At 36.3% G+C, this 16,554-nt stretch overlaps 3 protein-coding genes across 5 annotated transcripts; 2 read left to right on the top strand and 1 right to left on the bottom strand.

The window, feature by feature from the left end:
- Positions 1–579: 579 nt before the first annotated feature.
- LOC126374621 (glutamyl-tRNA(Gln) amidotransferase subunit B, mitochondrial) lies at positions 580–6,181 on the top strand. Its single transcript, XM_050021311.1, has 7 exons — positions 580–598; positions 1,222–1,333; positions 2,274–2,364; positions 2,629–2,805; positions 3,237–3,389; positions 3,726–3,898; positions 5,498–6,181. The coding sequence occupies exons 1-7, from the start codon at positions 580–582 to the stop codon at positions 6,162–6,164; spliced, it is 1,392 nt and encodes a 463-aa protein (XP_049877268.1). The 3' UTR covers positions 6,165–6,181.
- Positions 6,182–6,527: 346 nt separating this feature from the next.
- Positions 6,528–10,882, top strand: LOC126374472 (uncharacterized). Of its 2 annotated transcripts, XM_050021130.1 has the most exons (3): positions 6,528–6,772; positions 8,076–8,513; positions 8,915–10,882. In XM_050021130.1, the coding sequence occupies exons 2-3, from the start codon at positions 8,225–8,227 to the stop codon at positions 9,079–9,081; spliced, it is 456 nt and encodes a 151-aa protein (XP_049877087.1). In that variant the 5' UTR covers positions 6,528–6,772; positions 8,076–8,224; the 3' UTR covers positions 9,082–10,882. The 2 variants fall into 2 exon arrangements, with proteins under 2 accessions (XP_049877087.1, XP_049877088.1); XM_050021131.1 differs by lacking the exon at positions 6,528–6,772 and having other exon boundaries at positions 8,031–8,513.
- A 415-nt stretch (positions 10,883–11,297) lies between these two features.
- Positions 11,298–15,412, bottom strand: LOC126374471 (ejaculatory bulb-specific protein 3-like). 2 transcript variants are annotated; one of them, XM_050021128.1, is made up of 4 exons: positions 15,154–15,412; positions 14,025–14,227; positions 12,760–12,886; positions 11,298–11,929 (listed from the first exon to the last, which is right to left on the bottom strand). In XM_050021128.1, the coding sequence occupies exons 2-4, from the start codon at positions 14,218–14,220 to the stop codon at positions 11,779–11,781; spliced, it is 474 nt and encodes a 157-aa protein (XP_049877085.1). In that variant the 5' UTR covers positions 14,221–14,227; positions 15,154–15,412; the 3' UTR covers positions 11,298–11,778. The 2 variants fall into 2 exon arrangements, with proteins under 2 accessions (XP_049877085.1, XP_049877086.1); XM_050021129.1 differs by lacking the exon at positions 15,154–15,412 and adding an exon at positions 14,929–15,042.
- Positions 15,413–16,554: the final 1,142 nt, after the last annotated feature.

Below are 16,554 nucleotides of genomic sequence, written 5' to 3'. Positions count from 1 at the left end.
GATGTAAGTAAAGTATGTAGTCGTTACATGAGCCATGTCAGGGGCCTTTGGCGGCTCAGTAATAACCCTGACACCAGGGTTGATGAGGTTGGTATTACACCTAACACCCACATGATAAGAAGATTAATATAATATAATGTGATACATCACGGCCCTGACGTGCATGGGCATTCCAGACTTGGAATGTTTTGTAAGTATGTTCGAGTTTCTATTTATGCATGCGTCCACGTTCACATAGAAGTCCCAAAATGGATATAAGTATAATAATTTGCACGGGCAGCTGGTATAAAATCATTAAGTTATGATGATTTGAGTAACAGTCTTAAAATGCAGTTTCATATAAAATTATATTGCTGTGCAATTTAAGTACCAGTAGTATACAGAATAGTTTAAAATAATCATACAATCGATTTTGTGATGAACCTTCAAGGTTTAAAGAGAATGTAATTTCTATGCATTCAATATTAAAAAAATGGCAGCTGCTATAAGAGTGTTTCTAAATACAATGTGCGTAATTAGTTGAAATCTAAAATAACCCAACTAGTTTAACTTGTTTTATAAAAATAATGAAACTGAACTATGCTCGTCATCAGGAAAAGTAGGTACTTAAGTAGCTAGTATTAAGGATAATGTCAGCAAATAAACTGGAGGTGTGTTGGAGGAGTGTTGATGTCGCATATTATAGGCATTACACCTACTCATTGTGTGACGTATTAGATATTGTACACAGCTACTGATAATTGAATTATTTTATCAGTTTGTGGGTGTGTACTTAATGCCTACTGTACCTAAACACCGTCCGAATTAAAACACCATTCGATGTTCAATAATTTACTCCGAGACTTTGTACTAATGCTGGCCTCTGAAATTAGTCGCGTAGTACGGCCAAGGCTTTTTGTATACCACCACTGCCACAGAGCGTTGTTTTGACTTCGCAATCATACCCCACTAGGCAGCGCTATCGATCGTACGCCGCGCGCGTTTTCCCACAGTAAATTATTGTAATCCGCGAAAACGGTGCCCATTTTAATCTTTTTATTAAAAAAAGGATCCTTAGAAATGTATTCTATTGCGGAAGTTACTCTCGCCTTCGTGGTGCTCTACCTTTTCTCGTTTTTATTCGAAGTAGTAACGGCACTTGTGGTCTAAGCACCGACAACTTTCTAAATTTCAAAAATGTGATATTTTCTAATAATTATTAGCCGTAAGTTAGGTTGTAAGTTGTTAGTCACCTTATCAATGCAATAATTAGAATTAATATTAAGTATTTATTTACCTATGTCAAACATACTGCGGATCTTTCGTCTTTCACCAGGCACATCATTCAAATCAAGTGAGTATTATTTTTCGTACTATTTGATATTATTAATTAATTAATTGATAAGTAGTAAAGTGGCCCATCGAACAGAAAGTTGTGTGTATTTAGAATAAGTTACCTAAATTTATTTTATAATGAGTTCGGGATTTCACGTTTATCTGATGTTACAAATGGTACAACAGATTATTTTTTGGTCGAATATACAATGTAAAGTTTCAACTGTATGTAGTACAAAATATTGTGCTTATTTCATAAAGTTCGTAAACTGTGGAACGTAATATTCGCGCCAAAATGAATACTACCGGAAGTTTAATAGCGCCATCTATGTTTATCTCGTGAACCACTGTGGTACTAGATTTATTGATTTACGTAACTAGTCATGGCCAAAGAGTATAGTGTTTTTGCAGGCGTGTCGTGTTTGGTTTTATTTTTGCGTCGTATTTATTAATAATTGAAATATTAACGTATTTGATTTTTTTTTTGGAAAATATAATACTAATTTATCCCAGTGTTGTATTACTTAAAAAAAGTTACTAAAACTATATTTCGAATGGTAACATGTGGTTTTCATATGTCAATGTCATTATTGCAGTCAAAAACAGCTGATATTTCAAGTTAATTGTGTAAAATCCTCTAAAATGGGGTTTCTTAGGGCACGTCGTTTGTTTAGCAAGTACAATAATGTTTTGATATGTAAGAGGTGTAAAGCCACAGTGTCTGATAAGAAGTGGGAAAGCGTAGTGGGGCTAGAAGTTCATGCTCAGTTGAACACTGATTCTAAGTTATTTTCTGGCTCTGAGAACACTTTTGGGGGCTTAGTGAACAATTGTGTGTCTTTATTTGACGCGGCTATACCTGGAACTTTACCTGTGTTGAACAGAAAATGCGTAGAATTAGGTATAATGACCGCTTTAGCGTTGTCCTGCAAAGTGAACGAAGTGTCTACTTTCGATAGAAAACATTACTTTTACGCGGACTTGCCGGCCGGCTATCAAATCACACAGCAAAGAGCTCCTTTGGCTAATGATGGCATTATTAATTTCCAGGTTTGTATTCTGTGTGTCACCATGAATATAACCTTTAAAATTAGATCATGATAATTTACGAATATTAATGTACGGACTACTAATAGTACTATGTACATAATGTAACTTAGTTTAGGGAATATTATAAAAAGGATATTTCCAAAGACTGATTTAATATAAGCAAAGACACACTCACTAACCAACTACTGACCTTCAACAGCACTGCTAAAAAGCTATTACTGGGTTCTTCAGACATGTTCTGACATCCATGATGTGTTGTTTCAGGTATTTACCCCCGGAATCCACAAGAAGCCATACACCAAAAGTTCAAAGATCAAGCAGATTCAACTGGAGCAGGACAGCGGCAAGTCATTGCACGATGCCGAGTTGAAGAGGAGCCTCGTAGATCTGAACCGTGCAGGGGCGCCTCTTATAGAGCTTGTGTTTGAACCTGATTTAGAGGTAATTGGATAAATATATTAGAATAGGTATTTGCAGCCACTACGTCTACTACTTTCGTATCTTGAATGGCACGGTTTTTGAAACTTCAACATAATTTTAGTTCTTTAACTATCTGAGATCTGTTAATACTATGAGAATTTTCTCAACAACCTTTCTATTCAGTAAATCACACAAACACACACATACTTTTTTCGTCTCTGCCTACTTCTTTGGTGATACAGGCGTGATTTTATGTTTATATAATATTATAATCAGTACATAATAATTAAGCTATACAAAATCAAATTGAAGTAGCAAAGTTGTAAAAACTAAAATTAATAATAATTTAGAGTTATACCTGGAACTGTTTACCAGTAAGCTTCTTCTTCTATCATGTGGATTGTGAGGTGAGTAAACTTGACTTATAGCTTTGTGTACATACATACTTACAGGATGGAGAAGAAGCAGCAGCACTGGTCAAGGAGTTGGTACTCATTGTGCAGCGCCTGGGCGCGTGCTCGGGCCGCATGGAAGAGGGCGCTCTAAGAGTCGACGCCAACGTGTCTCTGCGCCGCCCCGGCCAGCCGCTTTCTACGCGCACTGAGGTATTATTTTTATTTATATTATTGTCCTTACAAAAGAAGACACATTCTCACAAATTGATTTCGACAATGTCACCATCGGGAACCAAATCCGGACCTCCAGATCCTCAACCTAACGCTCTAACTACTAGACCACGAAGGTTTATCCAAAAAAGTAAGGTGATAAGTCCAGATTCCGTGCTTCGGAGGGCATCAGTTAGGCTAAATAAGATTACAACATCAACTCCAAAGTCAGTGATTACAAAGGCTTCTTAACTTTTCATATTGTTTTTTCTGTTACGGTTTAGGAATACAATTACAACCAAAATTCAAATTTAAACTTTCTATTTCCTCTTTCAGATAAAGAACATTGGGTCAGTGCGCGGCGTGGCTGGGGCGATCCGTCATGAAATCGACCGACAACGCGACATCCTGGAGAGAGGCGGGACCATCGTGAACGAGACTCGCTCCTGGGACGCCGCTAACAAGCTTACCGTCGCCATGAGGGACAAAGAGACTGTGCAGGATTATAGGTAAGGATCAATTCGTTACAAGAGATTACATGATTCGTCTCTCCCCTCATTCATAACTCTCTTAAGAGCTTCAGAAACCTGCTGCGAGCTCATTATGAATCTCTATGTGGTTATTCTTAGTGTATACTTCCCTACTTACTACTTATTTCCCTACTTGTTCTGTTGTGTGTCTATGTATAGTTTATTATTTTCTCTATAGTATGGTTAGGTATTATTAATATGTATTATATAATACATATATTGCATACTTATTATATACAGTATTTGTATAAATATTACCTGTATTTGTTATATTAACCGTTGTTGTTGCACCGTCCCACATTCAAGATTTTTTATGGCTGATTACTGGTAGTGGTTGCCTGGAAGAAATTGCTTCAGAGCAATAAGGCCGCCCATTTGTACTGTTGCTAAAAGTATATTTGATTTGATCAATTGTGATCAAAGTTTTTTGAATGGTCCGTGAAACAACTAATGCAGAATTCATGAGAGGACTATCTACTTACTGAAGTAAATAGTGACTGGCACCAAATAAGGATAGTCCCATAAAGCGGTTATTGATAGTGTTCCCAACAGGAATCGATTCCAGGACCGCAAGCATATGACTTACTGTCTCATTGCTAGGTTTAGCTAAGCTATTTCACATGCAATAGTTAAACAATGGAGATTCGATTTACAAGGATATTGGGTTCCTTCTTGCACCCTAAATCTTCTTCTGTGGTACAAATACTTTGGCATTGATATTCACCTTTCCAAAATCTTATATAATTACTGTGTCTTCCGTAAACAGCAAATTATTTGAAAGTAGTTGCACTAGTTTCCTTTTATACAGTGGTAGGAATTACGGTTTTCTGGTTGCTTCGACCTTGACTATCTCTTAATTATTCTACATGTTTTATGCTCGCGGCGGTTCGTAGTAGTAATGAATACGTACCATTTTAAACTTGTCTTTATTTGAGGCGAAGACGTAGTAAGTCTATCCTTTGCCTTGTTTTCTTCTTGTTTATCTTCGCATGGTCTACATTTCTAGACATATTAGTCAACAACGACAATGGGGTTTGGATTCGGCTTTGATACGGTGTTAGCGACATCGTAACGAATACTAAGGGGGATGATTCAGACAGAGAATTTTCATGACTTTTCCGACAGGAAATTCCACTTGGCATCGATTCAGAATCATGGTCTGGGCTGAATCATCCCCTTCAGTATTCGTTACGGTGTCACTAATACCCATGCGTACTTGCATGGCTAACTGGATGTACTTGTATGGGGTGTAAGTGACATCATGACAAATACTAAGAGGGATGATTCAGCTGATTCTTCTGATTTAATATCAAGTGGATATTTCCGTCGTAAAAGTAGATATAAAATTGAAAATAATTTAAAAAATACAAAAACAAAACGTGAATTTTGCGACGGAAAATTCCACTTGATATCAACTCAAAATCATGGTCTGAATCATTCCTCAAAGTTTTCGTTACGTTGTCTAACACTCAGTATTGTGCGAACTACCACCAGAATCTTACAAAATCTGTCTAACTGAATTGAATTGTTACTAAGCCAAAGAGAAATAACTCATATTTTATGTTTGTTTCATTACAGATACATGCCCGAGCCCAACTTGCCGCCTCTTCGAGTGAACTTACACACCAGAGAGGATAGTCGAGACGTGATCAGCGTTCCACTGATACATGACAGAATACCAGAACTGCCTGAAGCTACCAGAGCTCAACTTATAGAAACCTTCCATCTGCGACGAGAAACCGCCATACAACTCGTCAATGAACCCATGCTTTTGGAGTATTTTCAAGAACTCACCAATGGAAGTTCCAAAAATTCAACGAAAATTGCCAATCTGCTGCTGAATGATCTCCTGACAGTACTGAATAAGAAAAAGGTTTACGTCGACGACTGCCCAGTAACAATAAAACAAATGACGGAACTCACAGATTTGCTCTTCAAAAACGAAATTAATCTAGATGTCTGTAGAAAAGTTCTAGAAGAAATGGTCGAGTCTCCCGATAGCGACGACTCGCCTACAAGGATAATAAAACAAAAAGGCTGGTCGCTAGTTACAGACGAAGAAGAAATAGTCAAAATATGTAAAGGAATTATTGAAAATAATCCCAATTTAGTGAAACAATATAAAGAGGGGAAGGGCAAAGTATTCAAAGCTTTATTAGGGATATTGGCTAAGAATGCTCAGAGTAAGATTGACATGTCTGTTGCTGCGAAAAAGATGGAAGAACTATTAAAAAGTGAAAAATAAAAAATACAGAATCATAATGTTTGGTTTTATTTACTTACCTTTTATTATTTTCATTAGGAAGATCCTAATGAAATAATTTAAAAACAAGGGAACATGCACGACAGGAACAGTTATGCTATGAGTAGGTACTTACTGAGAGACGTGACTATTTCGTTGCTTGATAAAGCCATTCTGTAAAAAGGGTCTTGGAAATTTAATCAAAATATACTATGTATGCCTACTTACTTGCCATTTTCCTGATGTGAGAAGTGATCAAAGTTAAACCTACTTGTATTAGAGAAGATAGACAGTCTCTCCATTCCGCTATCGCTCCTCGTGAGTAGTTTCTTTGCCTAGGTAGACGACACTAGGTAGTGGTCGACGACAAAATATTAATCACCATGTTTTCATTCGCATTCATGTAGAGCTAAAACTCACCGTAATATCACTTTAGCCACAATTGATCAACTGGTTCGAATCCTTTACATGATATAATTTACATAACAATCACTTACTCTCTGCGATTGCATTGTCCGTTGTGATGAGTAATAGCGTTTATTTACCTTGGTGATCGGTATGCAGAGCGGCGAAGGTTGTTGACGATCGCGAGCCGCACGCGCCCCGAAATCGTAAGCAACAGCGATTGTCAACTTTTATCGGATTATACTGAGAAAAAACGCTTGCTTTATTTATTTATTCAATCAACATTAGGACCTATAACAAATTACATACAATACTTATTGTCCTTGTGAATTCACTCTGAGAGCAGTAGAATACATTGATTATGTCTGTCATCGTATTGAGATTGCATGACGCGCGCGTTAACGGTGCGTTCGCGAGCAAGTTAGTGCGAGAACTTGGCACCGCCAGCAAGCTCGGCCGCTGAAGAAACACATACCTATTAAGCGCACACAGCCCTACTAACAGCAACACCTCCGGGTTGTGCATCTTTCCCTTTTTACTTTGGTAATACGAAGTACCTACACGTTGCTGGACGTAGCTCGGTGAGACGTGGGTTCCTACTTTATGGCTGTGCCACTGACGAAATATATTGTCGTATGAAGTACAGTAAATAGGTACTTACATACTTACAGTTTAAATATAAAATCACATGTGATGTGGATACATCTCTCACTAGGGCAGAGAATAACTACTCCCTGAACCTGCCATAATGAGTTTTTGATAGAAGATGGTTTAATCCAAACCCAAGTTATGAGGGTTCAAAAGAAGAACGAAACGCTTTGACAATAGATAGGTAGTGCCTCCCGCGTCGTCTTAGCGGCAACACTGCCGAGCCCCCAGATTTTTCTTAGCTTTGTCCAACTGCATTATTTTGCGCCTAGACATAAATGTACCTATTTAGCGTCATCTGCTTTAATGACTCCGTTTTTTTAACCTACAACAATGGATCTCGTTTATATCTATTAGTATAAATTATAAAATTAAAAATAATGTTTGGTGTCTAATCTCTATGATAACACCGTTATTCTATTGTTTATCTTAGTAGGTAGATAATTATTATGCAGTTTGTAATTTATACTTGTAACGTATAAGTATTTATTTCTGGAAAATTGTTATTTCTTGCTTTTTAGAAGAAAGTAGCAAATAATAAAACTTATCTGTCGAATATAAAGTGGTTTAGATCACCTTTTAGTCTGAAACAAACAAAAATTAATGGTCCATTTAATACTAATACTAGATAGGAAATCTTCTACACCTTTCCTTTACCATAAGGCTCGAAGCACAGCAACCGCGCCGCGCCGTGCGATTTATATCGAGGGATTTGACGAATAGCCGCACGACGTCTATCTACGTAGATATCATTCGCTGCGATTATTAGTCGAAGCCCTCGAAAACATTCGCATTGCTGTTTTACATTCATAAAAAGCTTCAGGCACTGCAAACGTTGACAACACCTGACTTAACCCCCAGCTAACTTGTAAACAACTGAAGCATTAACAACAATTAGAAACAACCGACCCACGCACCACGCGACATTGCGTCACGTTGACAAACCCAACTGTGCCATTGGATTGGCAGGTTCAGTCTCCAACGACCGCCGACACCATACACACACAAACATGTGGTCTACAGTCCTCATTGTAGCCCTAGCGGTGGTCGCAACAGAACAATCAGACTACCCATCCTTCCACACGGAGTATAGTGACGGAGTAAGAAGCCTGGGATATGAAGTAATATACGGCAATGAAGACTTGACGGTTATAAACGAGGTTGTAAGGTCGGTAGAGAAGAAACCAATAATCAAAAGGGATGACGTAAAGAACACCATCCACCCCCTGCCCGCAGACGACGTCAAATGCCTCATGTCCGTTGACCGATACTGCTCGAAGGATATGATGCAAATGAAAAGTAAGTGCATTTAACTTGTAGCAAAAAAAGAGTTATCTACTAGATTCTTTAAATTGATCTTGGTCTGGATATTTTTCCACCAACCCCCAGGATATGCCTAGTCTTATTTAACATTTCGTTTTCCATTTATGTTATAGTTAGGTACCGTATGTTCAGAAAACAAAAAAGGTTCATCTTCTCATCAACTTTTGATAGGCGTGAGTATTGACGTTGGAGAAGTTTCGACGAATATGAAGATATTATGGAGCGTTTATAATTCTTACTTATAATCCAAAGTCATTATTGTAGTAGTGTAGTAGTAGTAAAGTCATTATGTATTGTATTACTATGTAGTTGAGCATATCCCAGTTTGAAATCGATACAAAAGACTGCGTAAGTCTAAGAATCAGTTTGAATTCCAGGTGTTCTCATCCAAGCAGTGAAGGAGGATTGTAAAAAATGCACGACGAAGCAGAAAGACGACGCTGGGAAGGTGATCGCGTCGATGTTGGCCCACGACCCTGTAGCCTGGAAGCTCTTCCTCACAAGGTACGACGGCCTCCCGAAGGTTCAGAAGATTCTTGGATAATGCACAACATTCATGCGTTAGGTAGGTGCATTACGTGTTCGGTGTTATTGATTGTGCTAGACTTCTTTGACGTTCTGATTACGAGTCCAGTAAACAGCTGCTACCCGAATTGTCCAATATTTTCCTATATTCCTAACATGATTAATCTTTCGAATGCCGGAACGCGGATCTCGACCAGACACAATGTAAAATCTATTGTGTCTGGTATCTCGGCATATGAGAGGTTAATTCAAAAATGTTTTAAATTGTAATCATTTTTTGAGTTTTGTGTATGTCGTACATGGTCACGATTGTGTTTGACACTCATAATGTGTTTGGAGCTCATTTTAAATTAAGAATTATTGCTACTCTCGTTTCGTGTTTGGATATGTTAAAGAAGTTTAGCGTAATTTGATATACTTAAGGTTGTTGTTTCGAATTTGCTGCACACTCATGTTTCCCTCATATGAAGTCAGTATAGAATTTTGTCAAGATCAAGACCCTCCTGTCTGTTAATAACCTACCTACTTATTAGGCTCAAGTACAATATGCATACACACATGTCTATTATCAACATAAATAAATTCATAAGCAATTTTAATCCGAGTTCATAGGTACTTACACGTCATTTTTTTATGTCTAAATGCCCAACTTTGCGCAGCAAATTCAAAACAAACTTCACAATCATGACATTCACAAACCCATGCTGAATCGTTTTTATAGGTGCGCGTTACTTATAAACGACATGAAAAAATCAAAGAAAGTACGCACTAAACGAGAAAAGCCGCCGAAATATAAAGTAGTGGGGGAGCCAGAAGAAATAGATAACAGGCAGTTTAGAAAGGTGATGCCTGGAGTCACCGTTAGGGTCAAAAGGTACAAAATGATAAAGGTGGCGTAAGCGTCTGTACTTAATTAGTTTTTTGGTGGGTTAATGCCATCGAAATTCCCATTTAATACCTTTTTTTTCTGTACCTAAATTTATACACAATAAAAATATTTATCTTTATCTTTTATCTTTACCATATAAACCATACCATACCACACCAGACTAATACCATATACAGGTTGTTAGTGACATCGTAACAAATACTGAGGGCTCGAGGGGGAAGATTCAGACCATGATTCTGAATTAATATCAAGTGGAATTTTCCAACGCAAAATTAATAAATTTTTTCCTGAAATTTTCCTGTTTTTTTAAGTTATTTTCCGTTCCATACTTTTGCGACGGAAAATTCCAGTTGATATCAACTCAGAATCATGGCCTGAATCATTCCTCAAAGTTTTAGCTACGATGCAATGTCACTAACATCCTGTATACCGTACTTATATACTTTATTATGTCACCTCTTCTGACATACAACGTCATCACCGGTTTCAAGGAGTTAGAAGTTTTTGAATAAACTTATGAAAAGGTTACACCCGGTTGTTTTTAAGGTATTTTCATTTGCAATAGTCAAATAAGACGAGTGTAAAAAACAAATTGTAATAAGATATATAGATACATAACATAAGTTACACATATTTGCAACTGTATATTAAAACAGTTAGGGCGTAGGATTCGATTGATCGTCCTTAGATATTTTTTTTGTAGTGACCTAATCTAGGATAACTCAGATGACGTTAACTTGGCCGCAATAGACCTAAGTAAATGACACTAAGATCTAATATGGTACTTTATTTTAAATCACGTCGATAATAGAAAGGTTAATGCCATTTATTAATGTTATCTTAATCCTTAAGTTTAGAACCTTACATTGCACAATTTGTAATTATAGCTTTTATATAAGTTTTTAAATAAAAAATATGAACTAAAAATTAACATTTGTTTTAATTCATCCATCATTAATTTCCCAGGTTATTAATACCTAATCTGAAGATTGGATCACGATCAATCGCCCAAGTATCCTTCTGTACGACTTTTCTAGCATAATAAAGAAGTTTCGATGAAAGGTACTTTCCAAATACATAGTCAAATCAGTTACTTTTTCTAAACGTCAAAACACGAAATTAATATGGAATTTGTATGAAAAGGCAACCTGTGACGTCATAGTAGTAACGTGACAAAATATCGCATGTATGTATCACATTTCTGTTTATTAAAATTCATAAATAAGTTATATAGATAAAAAAGAACATTTTTGCCACCATTAGATCTGTTTTTATTTAGTAAGTAATCAACATTTAATAATCTACCGGATTATATCTATGATTATAAATAAAATGAAAGTAAAAAGTAATTGTAAGTATTCTAAACCCTTTATTTATTAGCGGCTTTCGTATAAAATTATTATTCAGTGTCCGGTTAAATATTGGTTGTACTTACCTATATTTTTCATCATACGAACATCTATATACAGTACACATACGAGTAACATGGATAGTAAAAAGTAGAGCTAGAATTATTTCTTGGAATTTTATAATAGAGTTAGCAACATTATTACGTTACAGCATCTAAATATGAATTCTCTGTGTTCACAGATTAAATTAAACATATTTATATGTATGTATGTTTGTGTTCTTAATCTGTATTTTATGCTATACTTGCTGAAAGAAAATAAAGTTTGTTTAAGTTAATATTAGTAGAACTCTACTTATATTTTGTTTTTTGGTACTACCATTTTTTTGGTATGATTAGGTATTCGAATTTGGATGTGAGATTATTTACTACACTTCCCATATGTGTACTATATAAAAGTCGATGATATAACATTGTTTTTATTTGTCATTAGAATCAGCACTATCATCGTCATCGTCATCATTCTGGTTCGCTTTTTCAGGTTCGTCATCGGATTTCTCTTCATCTTTGTTCTCCGACTTTTTCTTACTTTCCAAATATTTTTTCTTGTAGCTACCATCTGATTTGTACCTGAAATTATTCAATCAGTAACTAATTTACTTACTATAAATTGAAATTCTAAAAAAAATATAAGTAAGTAAGAATATTTAAAGTTGATCATCTTCTAGTCTTGGCAAGAAATCCTAAGATATACTTTCTAATAAGTTTTATATGACTTTAATAAAAAAAATTGTTTACATAACTACAAATGTCTAAATAGTCACGTAGAATTCAAATACCGAAATCTTCTCACGTTATAAATTCTGCGATGTGCTGAAATATAATTCAGTATTTCCTGGTGGCTTGGTACTTTAATTATTATCTTCCTACGTCTTTATTACATATACTTTTGTGTACCGAAGATTCTATAGAAAAGCCTACTATTAATCAGTGAGCAAGAACCTTGAATCAATTAAATAAAAGCGAGCGGAGGTGGACAGTACAAAAGATTGAAGGAGAGTATCATACATGTAAGTACATTTTTATTCAGGTTTTTTTTTACTTTTTTGTGAATCTATTATAATAAAACTCCTAAGAAGGTATTTAACTCCTTCAGGCATCGTAACAATTAACAGCCATTCCTGCTTTGAACGGTAGATCGAAGAATGGTAGATAGACAAAAACATAACATCACATTTTTATCACATATTCAAGATAGGGTAAATACAAATTATCCAGCTAAGACAGATCATAGAAAGCAAGACAAGTCGTTGATCATTTAGTAATTTGTTAGAGCGGTCATTGTAGCCAAAATCGGCTGCAGATTTCGGCTACAGCGACCGCTTCAACTCCAACGTTCCTGTGACCTCATTTGGCTTATATAACTAGTATAATTCAATATAAATTATAAAAGGAGGTACTTTATCTCGAGTTTATCCCAGTCGTCGGGGCGGTGGTCGATGATATAAAACATAACTTGGTCCGCGCCCTCGCGCTGTCTCTCAGTGCATTTAGCGCAATCGTTGTCTATGGCGTCCGGCAGATTTCCTGAAAAAACTAGAACTGAACCTAAAACTTTTTTATCTGTTAAACTACGATCAGTGGACATCATCATCTCTAGCCCATTAACGTCCCCACTGCTGGGGCACGGGCCTTCCTTATGGATGGATAGGGAGATCGGGCCTTAAACCATCACGCGGGCCCAGTGCGGATTGATGGTTATTAACGACTGCTAATGCAGCCATACAGTGGACATACTAAGCAGCTATGTTGACGCAGTAACGTGGCGACACTGGAACGACTAGTGATGTAGCTTCCCTTTATTTCAAAAACGTACCATCATCTCCCTAACTAAACTTTGCGTGAAAACCCACATTCCTCCAAAATGTAACCTGTGTGTATGTGAGGCATGTGACCTGTAATTGGGTTGGTTTTCCCTTTGGATAAGACGGTCAGGCAGGTCAAAAGGACTTGTCAAATCTTCCGGTTAGGTGAGCGGATCCCATGAAGAATTATACCTCACGAAGTGAAAATTAGATTAAAAGTTTATCTAAATTTATTTTTATTTATTTATTAGTTTATCGGCTAGATAATAAAATAAGTATCTAAATTTATTTTATTATCTAGCCGACAATCGAACAATGTTTATTATGATAACAAATCAGAAAATTGGACCATCATTATACGTTACAGTAGTTAAAATAAAAAAATCAACTGAGTTTTGTAACTCTATTTTGATTTAGATAATTTATGATCAACTATGATGCCAAGGGTAATTTTGTACCTATAGGTATATACAACTTCTTATTAGTGTAGGGTTTTAATTATTTAGTTGCCATCAAAAGCTGTGCGAGCTACTATAGTGTTTTCCCCAGATCCTGTCTGGCTATCTTCTTACCTACCTTACATTATAACCTTTAAGATTGCCACTGACCTCCTACCCAGAAACTGAGAGCAATTAATCTTTAACTAAATAACCTTAAGAATACAAGCATAGGCACTCTATATTTCTGAAAGTAAATGAAGGCCTGAAGACCTAGTCTTAGATCCAACCCTTGCAAATTACTTTCTGTTAATTATCTATTGCTATATTTGGATCAAAACTTGTTGTTATTTGTAGTTGTGATGGAAATAGAGAGAATACTTACTTACATTACGTTTAGAGCAATCAATGTTTTCTACTTACTTTTCAACTCTTTTCCGTCAGGCGTACAAGGCCCGAGATCCAACAAGCAGTTGACATAACCGGTCAACAAGCGATCGCTTTCCAATATTTCATCCAGATTGATTCCATCGTATCTGGTGGTGTACTTCTCTGTGACAGCACCATCACTGCAGTGGACGAGGTAAATGAGTAAAATACTTAATAAAAACCTTTTCATGGTGTACCTGTTGAGAAAACGCCTTTGTTATTTTTCTTTCTGTACATGACAAAGTAAAAAATAGTATTAAACATTTTTAGGCGCTTGCCATAAGACATATTTTTTTATAAACCATCATCTCCTAGCATTACATTGTTTTAAGTTTACGCGGTTATTATCATAATTAAAACACATAATAACGGGTTCTTACCGCGTTTAAATGGGGATATGAGACTCCCGATATTTCGACACTGTTGCAAGTGCCATGATCACGGGATGACTGATCATCCCCTCCCCCCATACCATATCCCCATTTAAACGCGGTAAGAACCCGTTATTATGTGTTTTAATTATATCCTAGCATTATCCCGTTTTTCACAGGGTCCGCATACTTAACCTGACAGGTCCGGTTTTTTTACACAAGCAACTGCCTGTCTGACCTTCCAACCCGCGAAGGAAAAACCAGCCTAATACAGGTTAAGTCACTTCCCTCCGAAAATGCATTTCTCGTGAATGTGGGTTTCCTCACGTTTCCCTTCACCGATTATTATCACATCGGTGATAATAATTTATGATCGAAACATGAATTCAAAAACAAATTCGACAATCATTGGTTTAGGCATGTGCTAGATTTGAATCTGTGACCTCAAAATGAGAGGCAAGCATTCTACCAACTGAGCTACAATGGCTCTTAAATATTTTTTATAAATGTATACATTAAAAACTCACTCTTGAAATCCCTACTCGTGTAAGTCATCTTTGTTACTTTATTAATAAAATAAATACTAAAGAATACAGTGTTTATTCTCGTTTACGTAACGTAACTGATTCTAACGAAATGCTAAAAATATGTGAATATCTATACTTACGTTTTTTATTTAGCCTGAATAGTAAGTGAGTATATTTTAATCATTTTAGTACTTTAATCATATAAAAAAAAACATAATTTCTTACCCTTACTCGTGTCTATTAAAAACCAAATTCCTTCTAATTGTACACAATATTCAAATGATGTTTCTGTTTCTCCTCGCATGTCCTGAAGACTTCGTCTTTTATAGGCTCACAAATTCCATTTATATCAGCGTAAACGGATAATAAGGGTCATTGTGGTAAATCATCTCTCCTATGTGATTTCAGACACGTAAAGCTTACGTGATACAGGCTGTAGACATCAGGAAGTAATTTTGATAGAGCACCAAAGTCGTAATTCCCAAGTATATACACGTATAGAGGTATTTATGTAGTTATTGCACACAGAACAATACAATATAATTAAAAACAAAAAAAAGGTAGATGGCAAAACTTATTTAGGCAGTGCTAAAATAGTTATGGGTGAGAGTACATAACTTTGTGAAACAAATGTACCTTAAATAACTGAGTAAAGTATTTTTTAAATATATGCATATACTCGTATATATTTTAAATAAAATAGGCTTACGTTTGACCACAATCTCACCTGATGGTCGATGTGGTCTAGGGTGGATCACACTTACCTAGCAAATGCCTATTCACTCTAGCCTTAAGGACTCCCAGATTATAACGGTTGGAAAAACCGACGACGGCAGACAGTTCTAGTCCTTTGCTGTTCGCATCAAAAAGGAAGAGGCTAAATGTTTAGTGCGGATATAATTTTATCATAATAATACAGGGTGTTAGTGACATCGTAACGAAAAAAAAAATGGAACGCCTATTTTATTGTACTAAAAACGATGGTGGGTGTTTTTCTTGTCGCAAATGTTTAATTAAGATTTTCAATTTTTACTGTGCCGCAATGTAAGTCGAACAACGCGCCACACAGACGCTAAACTTACGCGCGGCTACGTTACGCGTGCGTGATACGATGTTGATATCTAGGTAGGAGTTTTCATTCTCTTGTATTTAGATGCTTAGTGATTCAACGTTTAAAAATGTTGTTTGTTGAAGTAGAACACCTACTGCCACGATTTTTCACGCACGGTACCTACCTACCAGTTATTAAAACGTTCCTAACTTATTAACAATAAAAACCCTACTCTTGCCTTACCTTAATTGTTATTCCTTCGGATGAAGTACCTAGGTAGGTGCCCTAGAACATGTCACGTCACGTAGGTATGCAACATCGCGTTTCCTCCGCGGTAGGTAGGTATCACACGCACTCACAAACACAACACCTTGCTCTTTAATAAACATCAACAATCTTCCATACTTTTGCGCAGTAAATGGTCTATGATCTATCATCATAGTCGACACTACTCATTTACAGAATGAAACAAACACTCACAAACACGAAAAAAATATCCTCGAAAAACATCACGCGATTCGGGTCAAGCTTAGTATTCGACTGAGCGGAAGCGCGCGGCGGCGTTAGCGCAAAGC

Source organism: Pectinophora gossypiella, chromosome 17, assembly GCF_024362695.1.
Source record: "Pectinophora gossypiella chromosome 17, ilPecGoss1.1, whole genome shotgun sequence".
Classification (NCBI taxonomy): Eukaryota; Metazoa; Arthropoda; class Insecta; order Lepidoptera; family Gelechiidae; genus Pectinophora; species Pectinophora gossypiella.
This window is presented reverse-complemented; position numbering and strand designations above follow the sequence as displayed.

Coding starts and splice junctions, on each gene's coding strand:
- LOC126374621 (XM_050021311.1), top strand. Junction 1,334..2,273: donor AGGCACATCATTCAAATCAA/GTGAGTATTATT, acceptor TACTTTCGATAG/AAAACATTACTTTTACGCGG. Junction 3,390..3,725: donor CGCTTTCTACGCGCACTGAG/GTATTATTTTTA, acceptor TTCCTCTTTCAG/ATAAAGAACATTGGGTCAGT.
- LOC126374472 (XM_050021130.1), top strand. CDS start 8,225: ATGTGGTCTACAGTCCTCATTGTAGCCCTAGCGGTGGTCGCAACAGAA. Junction 8,514..8,914: donor GGATATGATGCAAATGAAAA/GTAAGTGCATTT, acceptor TTTGAATTCCAG/GTGTTCTCATCCAAGCAGTG.
- LOC126374471 (XM_050021128.1), bottom strand. CDS start 14,220: ATGAAAAGGTTTTTATTAAGTATTTTACTCATTTACCTCGTCCACTGC. Junction 12,887..14,024: donor TGACGGAAAAGAGTTGAAAA/GTAAGTAGAAAA, acceptor TAGTTTTTTCAG/GAAATCTGCCGGACGCCATA. Junction 11,930..12,759: donor TGGGATAAACTCGAGATAAA/GTACCTCCTTTT, acceptor GAATAATTTCAG/GTACAAATCAGATGGTAGCT.